This window comes from Paroedura picta, chromosome 7 (genome assembly GCF_049243985.1).
Source record: "Paroedura picta isolate Pp20150507F chromosome 7, Ppicta_v3.0, whole genome shotgun sequence".
Classification (NCBI taxonomy): Eukaryota; Metazoa; Chordata; class Lepidosauria; order Squamata; family Gekkonidae; genus Paroedura; species Paroedura picta.
Genome location: NC_135375.1, coordinates 121,131,919 through 121,148,508, shown reverse-complemented (window position 1 = coordinate 121,148,508; position 16,590 = coordinate 121,131,919). Strand labels below are relative to the sequence as shown.

At 51.1% G+C, this 16,590-nt stretch overlaps 1 protein-coding gene across 2 annotated transcripts in view; it reads left to right on the top strand.

Moving 5' to 3' along the window:
- TMEM39A (transmembrane protein 39A) overlaps window positions 1–16,590 on the top strand; it is a 29,131-nt gene that overhangs the window by 9,348 nt on the left and 3,193 nt on the right. Inside the window, exons 2-7 of one of the 2 annotated variants that reach the window (XM_077346193.1) lie at window positions 5,667–5,860; window positions 10,139–10,361; window positions 11,409–11,492; window positions 13,681–13,835; window positions 15,068–15,416; window positions 16,106–16,293. In XM_077346193.1, coding sequence (XP_077202308.1) covers window positions 5,748–5,860; window positions 10,139–10,361; window positions 11,409–11,492; window positions 13,681–13,835; window positions 15,068–15,416; window positions 16,106–16,293 — 1,112 coding nt within the window. In that variant the 5' untranslated portion in view covers window positions 5,667–5,747. The remainder of the gene's footprint in view (window positions 1–5,666; window positions 5,861–10,138; window positions 10,362–11,408; window positions 11,493–13,680; window positions 13,836–15,067; window positions 15,417–16,105; window positions 16,294–16,590) is intronic. The other variant, XM_077346194.1, reaches the window with a different exon arrangement.

Genomic DNA, 16,590 nt, shown 5'->3' with positions numbered 1-16,590 from the left:
GGATCTCCTGAGAGGCCATGTCTTTTTCTAGATCGGGGGTGGCCAAACTGTGACTCTCCAGATGTCCATGGACTACAATTACCGTGTTGATGTTGCCCTCTTCTGGTCACAGAAATACATGGAGCATGTACCATTGAAACTGCAAATTAACCTCTTTGGCTTACTTTGCAGTGGATGCAAGTCTTCCCACTCTCGGATGGGGCCAGAGTGGGCAAAAAGAATATGTGCCTTAGGAGCTACAGTGCACAAGCCGCTTCAAAAGTTCACCTAGGCTCAAGTTCTTCTCTAGAAGAAGAAGAAGAAGAAGAAGTAGAGTTGGTTCTTAGATGCCGCTTTTCTCTACCCAAAGGAGTCTCAAAGCGGCTTACACTCACTATCCCTTTCCTTTCCCCACAACAGGCACCCAGTGAGGGAGGAGAGGCTGAGAGAGCCCTGAGATTGCTGCTCAATCAAAGCAGAAAAAGAAGAGTTGGCTCTTGGATGCCACTTTTCTCTACCCAAAGGAGTCTCCAAGCGTCTTACAGTCCCCTTCCCCTTCCTCTCCCCACAACAGAAACCCTGTGAAGGAGGGGAGGCTGAGCGAGCCCTGATATACTTGAACAGTTTGGCAGGGCCTGCAAAAAGGAGCTCCTCTGCCAGGCATTTGGTTGAGGTTGACCTGAGCCACCACTTCCCACAGGCCCTCCCCCTGACCCTCCCTCCTATGGGACCCACTGCAGTTCCGCCCAACCCACTGGGCTATTCCTATTATTCTATTTTTCTGTTATGTTGCTTGCTGTTATCACTGTATTATTGTTATAAACTGAATTATCTGTATCATTTCTGTTTCATGTAAACTGCCCTGAGCCTTCAGGGAGGGTGGTATATAAATATAATAAATAAATAATAAAATATTACTGCTTGGTCAGAACAGCTTTATCAGTGTTGGGTGAGCCCAAGGTTACCTAGCTGGCTGCATGTGGGGGAGGAGCAAGAATCAAACCCGGCTCACCAGAATAGAAGCCGCCACTCTTAACCACTACGCCAAGCTGGCTCCCTTTCTAGGGAGTAAGTTGTTCAGAACAATCTAAAATAATATGTTCTGTGTGAGAACGTGCGAGGAAAAAGCTTTGCAGCACGGCTTTAAAGGACAAACTTCCAAAGAAAAGGCCATACCCACACTCCCAAAGAGAAAGCATCCAAGATCAGTGCTAAGCTTGGCCAAACCTAGTCTATAGGTGTTCAGATCTAATCCAAAGATACACTGGCTGAAGGACTGTGGGGAAACAGAGAGCAGCATGTTTGGGAATGGACCTTGCCAGTATGCAGCGCTTGGGGGGATTCCGTTTCGCTGTTACCTGTCCACGCAAAGGTTCTCCCTTGAATGGAACTTGGTTGGTCCGAAAGGTGCTGCTGGACTCCAGCTCCGTCCTCCCAGGTTTGTGTTCGGAGTGCATCTGCAAGGCAGAACCAACTTTCATTGCAGGCACTCTCTGGTTGCACTTCTGAATCATTTAAAGCCTGTTTTGGAAAATGTTTCTAGCAAGCTAAGCAGCGGCTTGGACGCCCCAGGCTAGCCCAATCCCATCAGAATTTGTAAGTCAAGCCAGGCAAGTGAATACATAAAATATTACAGTCCAGCTACTCTGGAGTTCCTGCCCTGACCTCCAGACAAGTGGCCCGAAGGCAAAGGTCAGGGAATGCAACATCTGGTTTTGGTTTAGGCCGTTGAATCCAGTCAGTCAGCTGGAAGATCCTTAAAGGTGCACTTGCTTTTCTTCAGGGACCCCAGTCTGATGAGCAACTGGCAAATGATCCTAGGTCTCAAATTTCTAAGCTGATCATTAAAGCACGCTGGGTTCAAGATTGAAACTGGATAGGGTCATAGGGTGGGAGGGGCCATGCTCAGGACAGGATCAGCCTAAAGCAGTGGTCCCCAACCTTTATTAGGCTGGGGACCGGCAGGGCATCGGGCCGCGGCCACGCTTCGGGCCGGACCCACGGGCGTGGCCTGCACGGGCGCAGCCCGGCCCTGATTCCCTCTCCCCGCCCTCCCGCAGTAAGAAGCTTCCCAGGCCGCAAGCTTGCGGCCGGGGAAGTTTTCTACTGGGGGGGGGGGGGCGGGGAGAGGGAGCCGCGACCTGGCGCCATGGCCTTTGCGGCCCGGCGGCGGGCCACGGCCCGCAGGTTGGGGACCACTGGCCTAAAGCATCTGTGATAAGGTATCTGTCCAGCTGCTGCTTAAAGACCACCAGTGCGGTGGCCGGGGGGGGGGGGGGGGCTCACCACCTCCTTAGTCTGCTGGCTCCACTGCTGAACTACTCTTGACTGTGAAAAAGGTTTTCCTGATATTTACACATAGTTTAAACCCACTACTGCAGCCTTATCCTGTGCTGCCAACAGGACCCACTCCCTGCCCTCCTCTGACAACCTTTCCAATGCTTCAAGAAAGCAATCAGGTCCCCTCTCAGTCTTTTCCTGGCTGAACATTCCCTTTCCTCCTAGGGCTTGGTCCCCAGGCCCCACTCCCCTGCCCCCTCTCCATTTTGTCCACATCCTTCTTGAAGTGAGGCCTCCAGAAGTGCTCACAGGACTCCAGGTGGGGCCTGACCAGTGAAGTATACGGCAGAGGGACTCTTGACATCTGGTGATTTGATAGGAAGCCTCTGTTGAGACAGCCCAAGACTGCTTTTGCCTTCTGTATAGAGAATGGATAAAAATGTTGAAAAGCATCCGATCCAGTGGCATCCCTCTGCCCACTACCTGCCGGTCAAATTAAATACCACTGACAGCCACCCCTTGGCTCCAGGTTTCTAACTACTTCCCTATCCTACCTACCTGTCCCAAAATCCAGTCTGCAGTCCTCTGATTTACCCATCAAAACATCACTGAGAGCATTGTCAGGAGCTTGACTGAAATCCAGGTAAACAACATCTAGTGAGTTTCCATGTTCTAAAAAGCCCATCTGAGAGAACGGAGTCCTTAATGGAAATCTATTGGCCAGTTGGCATCCTATTTCTAATTACTGATGTTTGCCACAGTCCCGAAAAGAGGTAAGACCAGGATGGTGGTGGTCCAGATCTGTCGATCCGGCATCCCTGTAGTGCAGGAATCCACTACACCAGCTTGGTGTCATGGTTAAGAGCAGCAGCAGCAGCAGCAGCATCTACTTGGCAAGCTGAGTTTGATTCCCCACTCCCCCACATGAGGCCAGTTGGGTGACCTTGGGCTGGTCACAATCCTGGTAGAGCTGTTCACACCAAGCAGTTCTGTCAGAACTCTCTCAGCCCTCCTTTCCTTCCAGGGTGTCTGTTGTGGGGAGAGGAAGGGAAGGCGATTGGAAGCCATTTTGAAACTCCTTCAGGTAGTGCAAAGCGGGGTCTGAAAAGCCGCTCTGTTCTGTGAGTGTCCCGACTCCCTTATCAGAACCTGATGTTGAGGAGATGGCAAATCCAGCTTCCCATTCCAAATTCAATCAAGGGAAAACTGGTTTGGTAACTCCAGGCTTCAGTTCCTGCCAAGGTTAGCCGCTCCCTCCGATACCCTTGCAGGAGCAGAGAGTGAAGGACATGGCCCTCTAGCGATGGGGAGCTTCACACTGAGAATGCTCTGCTCAGGGCAGAGGCATCCGACAGCATCAGCCATGAGGGTGGCTCTGATTCCTCTGCTTCTGCAGGTGCGGCCCCCTCCTTGTGTCCCTCTCCGCAGGCAGCGACACCCACAGGCAGGTGCTCCTGGAAGAGAGGAAAGAGTTCTGCTTGTAAAAGTGCCATTTCAGAATCCATAAAGAATTGCTCTTAGTGAGGCTGTTCATGTAGGGGTGTTCTGTTTCCTATGTAGGGGAATTTTTATTTCCATAGCGCTCTTCTGTCTCTGACCCAGAAGTTGACCTCAAGCCTGACTAAGATGGTTCAAGGGCTGAGGTCCTGGTTGGGTGGGCTTGGAGTTGGCCTCCTCCCCCCCCCCCCGCCCGGAAAGGGAAGTCTAGAGACAGGCCTGAGGAAAACCACTGGAAAGCAAAACGGAAAGGAGGCTGCTCTCTACTTGCAGCACTGGATCTGCTTGGAACCCAGACTCCGAGCGGGATTAACTAGGAGCAGCCAGGTCAGAAACACAGTGAGGAGGAGTCAGATGGCCGTCTTCATCCAGCGGTTGATGATTCGGTGTCGACGGAGCCACCCACAACAGCTCCGCTGGCTGAGAGTCTGCCAGGACCATGGTGGCAAGAGGAGAAAATGTTTTCCCTGCCTGCATCTGTGTTGTCGTTGCCCACCTGTGACATTCTCGTTCACGCCCATCCAGTTTCCTGTAGGGGCGGCCATCTTACATTTTTGTACATGTTTGAAAAGCCTTATGTTTCACGGCCGTATTTCTTACTTTCTGCTGGGGCTTGAGTTATTTGTGTGTGTGTTCTAGTACGACTTCTTCCAGCTTGCTTTTATGATCTTCTTAGAGCTGCGTGGGGTGAATTTGTCGTCCCGTATGGGAAGGATGAACAAGCCCGATTTAGCCAGATCTCAAAAGCTGAGCCAAATTAGCCTCTGCTAATACTTGGATGGGAGGCCACAAAGGCCGTCCCGGGTTGCTTCGCAGAGGCCAGGGCAAGCCGCCTCTGAACTTCTCTTGCCTTGAAAACCCCTCGACGGGTTTGCCAGAAGTCAGCTGCAGGTTGGCGGCAGTTTTCTTCCATCATTTGGAAAGATGGGAATCGAACGCTTTTAGAATAAATAAACAGGATCCATGTGTGTCTGAGGCCAGAATCAATCCAGTAATTGATTGCCAAAACACGACTCAGTGCAGATACGTGGACCCATTGTACTTCATGCGTTGGGCCCAGTTCAACCAAACCCCGGGCCTTTTCCATCATTGCTTTGATTCCATGTAACTCTGTTCCCTGGGATCCTTCACATCTTGAGCACAATATCCCACCTGCAGTCTTCCAAAGGGCAATGCAAGGCCCTGTGCAGCTCCAGGTGGCTGCTGAGCAAGGCCTCCTGTGTTAGTGAGCGGCTGCTGCTCACGCACACAGGTGAGAGGCAGAACTCCCAGGCAGGGATCGCCCTCCCTTGAGATCTTTAGGAGGCATTGCGAGACCTGCCTGCTTTTTTTTTTGGGGGGGGGGAGGTTGAATGGAAGATTTTAAGGTTTTAAGAGGAGAAATTTGGGGTTTGCTGTTTTGCTGACAACAGCCAGCTTGGTGAAGTGGTTAAGAGTGGTGGCTGCTAATTGGAGAACTAGGTTTGGTTTCCCGTTCCTCCTCCACATACAGGAAGCTCGGTGACCTTGAGCTACTCCCAGTTCTCTCATAGCTCTCTCAGCCTCGCCTAGTTCACAAGGTGTCTGTCGTGGTGAGAGGAAGGGAAGGCGACTGTAAGCCACTTTAAGATTCCTTTGGGTAGTGAAAAGCGAAATACAAAAAGAAACCCAGCTTTTCTCATTATTTTTGGCTTTTAAACTGGAAATGTATTAAAGTATTGTAAGCAGCTTTGAACCACAAGGAATAGTGGAATATAAATGTTTTAATCCATAAATAAATAAAAGCCCTGAAGAGGCAACCTTCAACCAGTCCTTGGCCAGCTGGTAACCGTGGTTGGGGCCGAACCTGAAACCCTTTGCTTTGGTTGGCATTATTTGGTGCCAGGTCATGATTATCTTAAATGACCGCATTTTTCGCCTCCCTTTTTCAGAGCTGGGAAGTCTGTGGGGCACTTATCTAAGTCTCTGGGCAAAGCCTGCCAGAGGCAGAAGAAGTGGGTCGGTTCCTGGACATGCCCGGTAGAAGGAGGGGACCCAGCCGGCAGCAGCTGAGCCGTTCCGCTTTGCCTTCCCTTCAGACGTTGGTTGGTGGGAACTGCAGCAACGGCACAGGCCTGAGGAACAGGCGAGTGATAAGCGATGATAACATTTACTGTATAGAATCATAGAATCATAGAGTTGGAAGGGGCCATACAGGCCATCTAGTCTAACCCCCTGCTCAATGCAGGATCAGCCCTAAGCATCCTAAAGCATCCAAGAAAAGTGTGTATCCAATTTTTGCTTGAAGACTGCCAGTGAGGGAGAACTCACCACCTCCTTAGGCAGCCTATTCCACTGCTGAACTACTCTGACTGTGAAAATTTTTTTCCTGATATCTAGCCTATATCGTTGTACTTGTAGTTTAAACCCATTACTGCGTGTCCTTTCCTCTGCAGCCAATGGGAACAGGATCCTGCCCTCTTCTAAATGACAACCTTTCAAATACTTAAAGAGGGCTATCACGTCCCCTCTCAACCTCCTTTTCTCCAGGCTGAACATTCCCAAGTCCCTCAACTCATAGGGCTTGGTCCCTTGGCCCCAGATCATCCTGGTTGCTCTCCTCTCTACCCTTTCAATTTTATCTACGTCCTTCTTGAAGTGAGGCCTCCAGAACTGCACACAGTACTCCAGGTGTGGTCTGACCAGTGCCGTATACAATGGGACTATGACATCTTGTGATTTTGATGTGATGCCCCTGTTGATACAACCCAAAATGGCATTTGCCTTTTTTACCGCTGCATCACACTGCCTGCTCATGTTTAGTTTACAATCCACAAGTACCCCAAGATCTCGTTCACACACAGTGTTACCTAGAAGCGTGTCCCCCATCCAGTAGGCATGCTTTTCATTTTTCTGACCCAGATGCAGAACACATATCTTTATTAAATTGCATCTCATTTGCCCATTTTTCCATTGTGTTCAGATCTCGTTGAACTCTGTCTCTATCTTCTGGAGTATTTGCCAGTCCTCCCAATTTGGTGTCATCTGCAAACTTGATGAGTAGTCCTTCCACCCCCTCATCTAGATCATTAATAAATATGTTAAAAAGTACCGGACTGAGCACCAAGCCCTGAGGTACCCCACTACTCACCTCCCTCCAGTCTGATGAAACACCATTGACAACGACTCTTTGAGTGCAGTTCTCTAACCAATTCCCTATCCACCTAAATATCTGAAAATCCAGCTTGCAGTCCTTCAATTTATCCATCAGAACATCATGGGGAACCTTATCAAAAGCTTTATTAAAATCCAAGTGAACGACATCAACTGAATTTCCACGATCCAGCAAACCTGTTACTTGGTCAAAAAAGGAAACCAGGTTGGTCTGACAGGACCTGTTGGAGACAAATCCATGCTGACTTCCTTGGATCACCAAAGATGTTTGTAGATCGCTTCCTTTAATATCTGCTCCATTCTCTTACCCACAACAGAGGTCAGACGTACTGGTCTATAGTTTCCCGGGTCATCCTTCCTCCCTTTTTTGAAGATTGGAATAACATTTGCTCTCTTCCAGTCCTCCGGGACATCTCCAGTCCTTAAAGAGGTCCCAAAGATGATGGACAAGGGTTGTGCAAGTTCTCTGGAAAGTTCTTTGAGCACTCTCAGGTGCATTTCATCCGGTCCAGGGGATTTGAACAGTGTAGCTAAATGCCTCTCAACAACCTCTCTGTCCATGTCAACCTGCCACCCAGACACTATCACTTGGCTACTGCCATCTCTAGATGTGCCTAAATAAACAGATGTAAAATAGGCGCTGAGCCTTTCTGCTTTCTCTGAATCCTCTGTTAGAGTTTGTCCATCCTCATCCAACAGTGGGCCTATTGCCTCCTTACTTTACGTTTCCTCCTCACATAACTGAAAAATCTTTTCTTGTTACAGTGGGCTTCCCTGGCCAATCTTAGCTCACTCTCAGCTTTGGCCTTTCTGATGATTGAATTACAGTGCCTAGTAACCTGTAGGTACTCTTATTTAGAGCTCTATAATTTCTTCCATTTCCTGAACATCTCCCTTTTCTTTCTTAGTTCCTCTTGAAGTTCTCTGTTCATCCAAATAGTCTTCTTAGAGCTCCTGCAGTGTTTTCGTCTTTCTGGGATAGTCATTGATTGAGCATGCAATAGCTCTTGTTTGAGTAGCGCCCACCCTTCACATGCTCCCTTCCCTTCCAGCATTCTCATCCATGGTATGACACTCATCATGTATCTGAGTTTATTAAAGTTTGCCCTACGAAAATCCAACATCCGCATCTGGCTACAAGCTTCCTCGGCTCCCCATCTCAAAAGGAATTCTATGAGGACATGGTCACTTCCCCCTAGGGTCCCCACCTCCTTCACCTCATCCACCAACTCTTGCCTGTTGGTCAGTATTAAGTCCAGTATGGCTGAACCTCTTGTGGGTTCATCTACCATTTGATAACTGAAATTGTCAGCCAGGCAGGTCAGGAACTTGCATGACTGAGGACGCTGTGCACACATCTGGGAAATTGAAGTCACCCATGATGACAAGGTCCTGCCGCTCGGATATTTTCTCAAGCTGCTCACAAAGTGCAGCATCCACATCCTCTCGTTGGTCAGACGGTCGGTAGCAGACATCAACCACCACACTGTTTTACCCTCGCTTATTTTCACCCAGATGCTTTCCACTGTAGATATGCTCTCCTTCACTAGAATTTCCTGACAGGTGAGCCCTTTCCTCACATACAGTGCCACTCCTCCACCTCTTTGATCTATTCTGTTTTTTCTGAACAGTTCATATCCATCCACTATTACATTCCAGTCATGAGAATCATTCCACCAAGTTTCTATGTAGCCAAAGGCCCACTACAAAGCACAATTAAAACAGCAGAATACAAATGCAGATAAAGCAATATTTCTCCAGTATTACATACAGAAAACTGTAAACATGGGTTACTGAGTGAAAGGCTGAAATGTCGGAGCACCAGTGGGTGCACACACACAGGCACAGAGTGCGCCTGCATGTGCGCCCGCTGGCACGCTGAAGCCCACGCCTCCACTCCCCCTCCCCCCCCACGGCACAGCACTGGCTGCATCGGGAGCAAATGGCCGCTTCAGGTGCCAAAGCACCCAACCCTACCTGCAGTTCTTCTGTGAGCTCATTCCACCAGGTAGGGGCCAGTACTGAAAATGTTTATGTTGTAAGCCGCCTTGAGTTCCACAAGGCAGCTGTTAAATATCTTTAAACCGCTTGGGGAACAGTATAAATAATTGGTTAAGGGCTAAGTGGGCAGAGAGTGGGCGGGGCCGGTCTGGGTGAGGGCCCAATCAGAAGGTGCAAAGCACCTTCCAATTGGGCCCTCACCAGAACAGGCCAGAGTTCCAACCAGGCATGACAGCATGAGTACAGAAGCCTTCCCCCCAGGCCCAGAAGCCATGCTGTGGCCTGGGGGGAGGGAGTAAAGGAGGCCTTCCCCCCGGGCCCAGAAGCTTCTAGGCCCAGCAGGAAAGCTGTGCCGCCGCCGGGGGAGGGGGGCTTTCCCACCGGGCCCAGCAGCACACCCGGGGCCTCAATGAAGCCCAGCTAAATCTGTATAATTTTCCCCTTCCAACCCATCCTCTTCACCATATGGAAATGCACTACCTTTTCTGCACAACAAACAACTTATTCCCTCCTTCACAAACCACTACTGCACATTCTCCCCTACTATCCCTATACTTTCCTAAACCTCTCCCATCCCTTCTGCCAAAAAACCTGCAATACCTCTGCCACAAACCCCCTACCAGGCAAGGCACTCTCCCATCCCCCCTTTCTAGCGCCTGTTGTATTTACAAGTACAACGGGCTTTATATCTAGTTTTAAATAATCCTGCTTTCACGCTGGTGAAGATTGTAGTCCTCTTGTGCTGACCGTGGGGCTGTAAGCCAGCCAGATAGTGTAATCCTACCCACTTTGACTCTTTCCAAGCCAAGGGGGGTGAAATACTAAGCTAGACTTTGTCAGGTGTCTCTCCCCACATGCTCTTAATACTTTCTTCTTGGGTGGCCTTTGCATACATTTTTGAAGACTTAGCTTGTGGTCAGCACTAGAGTTGCCCCTGAGATGCAAACCCTTCTGGGCCTTGTGTGGTGCCCTGGCACACTTGTGCATTCAAAAGGACCTGGTTCAGACCTCACCTTTGCAACTGTCCTGCTGGGTGACCCCCAACAACCTCTGTTGCTCAATATAACCTCTGTATGCAACCGGCCCACCTTATGGGGTTCTCATGAAGCTGCTGGAGACTATATGCATGAAGCAGTTGGGATAGTAGGAAGCACTGTGTAATTGCTAAATGCCATGCGTTGAATAGTCACAGCCCCAAACGCCTCTTGGCACTGCCTCCCCGAAGTCAACCACTGTGTGTTCGTTTCAGGAACGGCAGCGCAATTAGCCTGTCTGCTCCCCCCATCACTGCCTTGATCACCCCGGAGCCGGTGCGCCATTGCCGGATCCCCGAGCTGCCTGTGGACGGGAGCCTTCTCTTTGAGTTCCTCTTCTTCATCTACTTGCTGGTGGCCCTTTTTATCCAGTACATCAATATCTACAAGACTGTCTGGTGGTACCCGTACAACCATCCTGCCTCCTGCACGTCTCTGGTGAGATTCGGGGGGGGGGGGGGAGGTGAATGGTTTGTTTAGGCAAAGATTTCAGTGGGAATTGTCCTCCTTGCTTCATGCAGATCTTTGGAACCCTAATAAGAAGGCCATTTTCCAGCCCGTAATGGGAAACGAAGGTTCACCCTCACAACTCGTAGTTTACACATAACTCTGAGCATGACGGCCTTTGACCCTGTGCCACTTCTGCACTCCTGGGTCCCTGTACAAAATCATACCTCTATTTGGTGATAGGAGGGAGCCGAGTAAGAGCATGGTCCTGATTAGGTTTGTGCATTAAGGGCCCGATCCAAGGGGTCCACTTTTAGGGACTTCTGAAGATGGTGCTCCCATCTGCTCCATTATACCTTGTGGGATGGACTCTCCATTGGATATAATGGAGAGATGGGGACACCCTCTTTGGGAGCACTGAGAAGTGGACCACTTGTACCAATCATTTTGAAATTTGAATGGGAGTTAGGGCAGAGCCTCCCAAAGCAACCCTAAAGGTTTAGAGGCTGTAACTTAACCCCCCCCCCCCAGGCCCTGGGAATGTCAGAAAAGCCAAAATTCCCATTATAGTCAATATGGCACAATTGCCTTTAATGGGTGCTGAAGCCAAATCGGCCCTTAGTGCTTGACCCTAGTCCTGATCCTCCAGAACAAGTTGGGTTAAACCACTACCCCCTTCTCTTGGCTGGAATAAAAGGCCTTTCTTGAGGAGATGCCCCTGATCCTTTTTCAGCCAGAAGACGAAGGAAGCATGAAAACAATGCCTGCTAATAATAATAATAATAATAATAATAATAAAGCACCTTTCTTAATTTTCTAAAGTAGCATTTGCTCCCAAGTGTTTGCTGCATTACATGCTCATCCTCCCTCCCCCCAATGTGCTTCATACATGTTCTCCTTTCTCCTGCTTCCCTGGCAGACGTGAGAATGCTTTGATGCCTCCTGGTTCCCTCCCACCCCCTCGCCCCGTCTGCTGGGCAGCTCCTCTCTTGCCCTGGTAGAGAGGAAAACGCCTCCTCGTCTTCTTTTCCCCTTTAGAACTTCCACCTCATTGACTACCACCTGGCGGCGTTCATCACCGTGATGCTGGCGCGGAGGCTGGTCTGGGCCCTCGTCTCCGAGGTAATCCTCTTGGGATAAATAATTCTGATCCGAAAGAGAATTTGAGGGAACAGATAAGCGTGAGTGAGTCTTGTCTTGTTTGTGATGCGTGACCCTCTCATCTCCTGGCTCAGGTGGGGCTGGCGGTGCTCTGGCATGTTGGGTGAGGCTTGCCAGGTCCCTGGTGAAAAGGGGTGGCAGGGAGGTGCGGATTTTTAGCACTCTGGCTTTTAAAGAAAACCTGATTGGTCCAGGCCAATGTATTGTAGTATATCAGTCTGTTGTGGTGCTGCAATAATTTGGTGACGTTTTGTGAGCAGTTTGGCTACCAAAACGTTGTAAGAGCCAGCTTGGTGTTGTGGTTAAGAGCACTCCTCCTCCCTGTACAGCCAGCTGGGTCACCTTGGGCTAGTCGCAGTCCTGTTAGTTCTGTTCTCAGATAGCAGTTCTTTTAGAGCTCTCACAGCCTCACTTACCTAACAGGGGAGAGCAAGGGAAGGTGAATGTAAGCTGCTTTGAGACTCCTTTGGGGAGTGAAAGGTGGTGTATAAAAACCAGCTCTTCCTCTTCTCCTTAAATGCATAAATTGCACTCATAATGGAGACCTCAGGTTTCCTCTAGTTGTAGTAGCACAACCATGTGCGTGCACCTCCTTGAGCCGTGGGTGATTGCCCTCCCCGCCGCCGCCGGTCCGCAGCCTCGAGAAGGTTGCGGACCACTGCTCTAGAGGAACTGGTTGGCCAGAGTGTGAGATAGGAGGCTGGAGTAGATGGACACTGACCTGATCCAGCAGGGCTTTTCAGATGTTCTTACATCCTTAATTTAAAAATGTGTAGTTATAATTAGCTATACCTTAGGTTATTGTATGCTTGTGTTTACTGGAGCAATTATACAAGGCACATGGTAATTGGGGGGCTCTTTTGGTTAATGGTAAAGGTGAACATGTTTCTCTGCAAACCAGAGGGAGCCCCACTGCTGGAGTCAGATGCATGCCAATCCTCCTTTTTTCCGTGGACAAATCGTCTCTCTTTGGAAGGGACCGTGGCTCAGCAGTAGAGCCTCTGCTTGGCTTACAGCAGGCCTCAGGTTCAGTCCCCGGCACCTCCTGCTAGAAGGACTCAGTTGCAGGTGATGGGAAAGACTCTGGAGAGCCGTTGCCAGTTTGAGTATCCAGCTCTGACCCTGCTAGACCAATGGTCTCATTCAGCAAAAGGCAGATTCCTGTGTTCACGTGTTCATCATACTTCTGAATGCCCCTCCCTTTCTGTCTTGACCCCCCAATGAAGTTTGATGTCCTTTGGGCCCTCCCCAGAGTTTCTTCTCAAAACGACCAGGTGGGAACAGCACTGGGGGGGGGGGGGCAAGGCTCACAACACTCTTAGATACTCGATGTGCCCCAGAAATTATCTGTAACTCCTTCTAGTGTCTGATGATGGGAGCTCCCCCCCCCCAATTTGAGGCTGGGTTTGAGCACCAGAGTCCAGGAGCACCTGAAAGACTCACCACATTTATGGCAGGGTCCTATTGTGCCAGCGTAGAATCATAGAGCTGGAAGGGACCTCCTGTGTCATCTAGTCCATCTGGTGTTCAGATACAGCTAGAAAGAGAGTCCAGCTGGCCTTGCATCTTGAAGAGTGGAGCGATTTCAGATGCTGAATGACAATAGCAAGCGACATCTCACCCGATCTGGTCATGCCTGCTGCAGTCACTCTCGAAGATATAAGGACAGCTGGACTCACATTCACGGGCTCTCTGAAGAAGTGAGCCGTGACTCATGGAAGCTCCCGGTGTCCGTCTTGAAGGTGCTGCTCCTGGATTCTGGCTTTCATCTTCTGCTGCAGACAGACTAACGTGGCTCCCCGTCATGATCTATCCCCAGAATCTAGTGGGTTGTCCTTCAGCCTGTCTCACATCACCCTTTGTTGTTGCAGGGGTGGCCGAAGTGTGGCTCTGGCAGAGGCTCCTGGGAATTGCGGTCCATGGACATCTGGGGAGCCACAGTTTGGCCCCCTCTGCTTTGTTGCTCCTGGAAAAGAAAGTCCACTCTTGGTATTTGGGGGGGATGGCAGCAGGAAGTGTAACGACACGAGCAGCGAAAGGCCAGCTGGGCCGCTCCTTTGGGAGCTGTGCGATGCCCCCCATCTTGGGGCTTCTAGGGGGAAGGAAAGGGAGTAGGACTGACTCTTCTCCGGGGTCTCTGGATTTGCAGGCCTCGCAAGTGGGAGCCACGTCCGCCATCCACTGTGTGGCGCTGATCTTGGCACGCCTGGTGCTCCTCACTCTTTGCGGCTGGGTGCTCTGCTGGACGCTGGTCAACCTCTTCCGCAGCCACTCTGTCCTCAACCTCCTCTTCCTCGGCTACCCGTAAGTAACCTTCCCTTCGGTGCCGCCTGCAAGAGCCAGCTTCAGCCAAGAGGCTTTAAACCACCAGGCAGCATGTCTGCCTGCACCTTGTTTCTTTTTAAGCTCCCACCAGGCTGTGGAGACGTCCTATCCATCCTCTTTAAGGCAAGCTATAGGCCACGGTCCCTAACCTATTTACACCTGCAAACCTGAGGGACTGCCTTTCTATCCACATCCCCCAAAGGGCACTCTGCTCTGCTAGCATCAACTAGCTGGTGGTCCGTGGCCCCAGGGAAGTAGTTCTGGCCTCAACCAGGGCCAGGATGTTTTCGGTCCTGGCCCCCACCTGATGGGATGAGCTCCTGGAACAGATCTGGGCCCTGGTAGAGCTAGCAAGGTTCCTCAGGGCCTACAAAGCTCTTCTGCCAGGCTTTTGGTTGGGGCCTGGGAAACAGTTGCCACCTATGGAGGCCCTCCCTACTTGTAAGATGTCCCCAGGCCATGCTCTAGCTCCAGAAGAACTGGACACACTTTATATCTAGGACTAGTGGCTACTGACATTTTTGCTCAGTCTGTTTTTAATTTGATTGTTTTAACATTATATATTATTGAAAGATGGTTGTAGCCCACCCTGAGCTGGCTTGCTGGGAGGGTGGTATATAAATTATCTAAATAAGCCAGTAAGTATCCTTGGGTTTGATACAGAGTTGTAAGTGCAGCTACAAAATGGCTGCCACAGGAAGCAGAGCCAGCCAGAAAATGGCTGCTGCAGCTTCCGCTCAGTTACACAACGAAGATCCTTGTGCTGTGGTGCCAGCTGTTAGTCAAGGCGGCTTCTTAAAAATGTGCCCATCCCATCAAATCTCCTGTGGCCAATCCGAACCCCCTGGCCCTGCCCACTTTCTGACACCACTTGGTTGGCACCAGGAAAGGTGTTGGCGGTGCCGTATTGGGGGCTCTTGACATAGAGAGGCAGGTGGGTGACGGGTTCTCGGGAAGCGTCCGGGTGGACAGGAGCTAGAAAAGGAAGTGGCCAGTAGGCGTGGGAAATCCACCTTTCGTCAGATTGTTTCTAGCTTCAGCCTAGCTCCGTGGCCCTGGAAGTGAGGGCGAAGTTCCAGAAGCAGCACAGCAGGAATATGTGAGCAGAAAGAGATCTGGCAAAAACAGCTAGAGAGCTCCCTTCAAAGGCCTTTTTATCAGTCCACAGGTGGGACTTGGTCTCATGCCCAGCCTCTCTCCCTCCCTCGCAGGTTCGGTGTCTACGTCCCGCTGTGCTGCTTCCACCAGGAGAGCAGGGCGCAACCTCTTCCTCCGGACTGTGACTATCTGGTGGAGGACCAGCTGGTGGACACGGGTGTCTCGGGGGTCGGCAGCCTTGTCAAGCCCAAAGACTTTCTCTCCCTCCTGCGGGAGTCCCTGAAAGAACAGTTCAACAGCCCCTTGCCTGTCCCCACACACAGCTGCCCCTTGACCCCCGACCTCATCCGCAATGAGGTGGAGTGCCTGAAAGCGGTCTTCAACCACCGGATCAAGGAGGTCCTATTCAACTCCCTCTTCAGTGCCTACTACGTGGCCTTCCTGCCTCTCTGCTTTGTGAAGGTAACTGTTGTCTCACTCCTGCGCCGCCCCCGCCTCCTCACGTGGGCCTGGGGATTGTGGGCATGCTAGATTTCTGGCTGTTTCCCCTTTTCTCTCTCTTTCCCCTTTGGCAGCCTGAGGGGTGGCCCAGTGGTTCCCCCTCCCCACCCCACTCCTCTTTCTATCCTGCCCTCCTTCCCAGCCAGCAAGATCACGCCTCTCTTTGCACCAAGGTCAGCTCCTGGTTTGCCAGAGGCTCTGGGGGAGGACGGGAGGACAGGGCACGTGCTTTCAAATGGATCCATTAAGAGAATGGGAATGGCTGGTGTATTCACATCCAAACTCTGCCATTAGGAGGATCCCTTCTGAAGTCTCTTTCTAAACTATTCTTAGCGTAGGGATCTGAGGCTTGCGTGGCCCGTCTGGTCTCTCTGCTCTTTTGCAGGACGACAAGCTCTCCCTTGGGCCTGCCGTGCCAGTGTCTCTGGGGGCATACGGAGTCTCAAGACGGTCCCAGCGGCTTGTGAGTTAGCTGCTGAAGGAGGAGGATGCGCAGACATCCCCCCATGCCCAAGGGAACGGTCTCTGACCGGACCTCTAGTTCCTAGGCAGCTGCATCGCGTCTGGCAGCCAGGCGTGCCCTCAGTTCCGCTCCAGGCCTCCCTGGGGTGTCGCTGCCACCGCTAAGCCCCTTCTCTGGTTCCTTGCAGAGCACCCAGTACTACGACATGCGCTGGTCCTGTGAGCACCTGATCATGGTGTGGATCAACGCATTTGTCATGCTCACCACACAGCTGCTTCCCCCCAAGTATTGCGACGTGCTGCACAGGTCGGCGGCCCACCTGGGCAAGTGGCAGAAGCTGGAGCATGGCTCCTACAGCAATGCCCCCCAGCACATGTAAGTATCCCCTCTGAGCACTCCTGGTCAGGGCTTGGCCTGGGGGAGGGGAGAAGCGACCCCCATGGACCTCTGGCATTATTTCCCCAAAAGGCAAGGTCTCGCACTGTTTGATCGACGGACGGGGAAGTTCCATTCAGTATTCCCCAGAAGCTGGCTTCGTTGAAAAATAATCTCTCCATTCAGGAGCAAGCGAAAACAGGACTTCTCCAAATCTTTGCTAAAACTGAAGCATGGCTTCACAAGCAGCTCTGGATTGGTATCCCCCCCCCCCCCAAACACACTTCAGGCACGGAA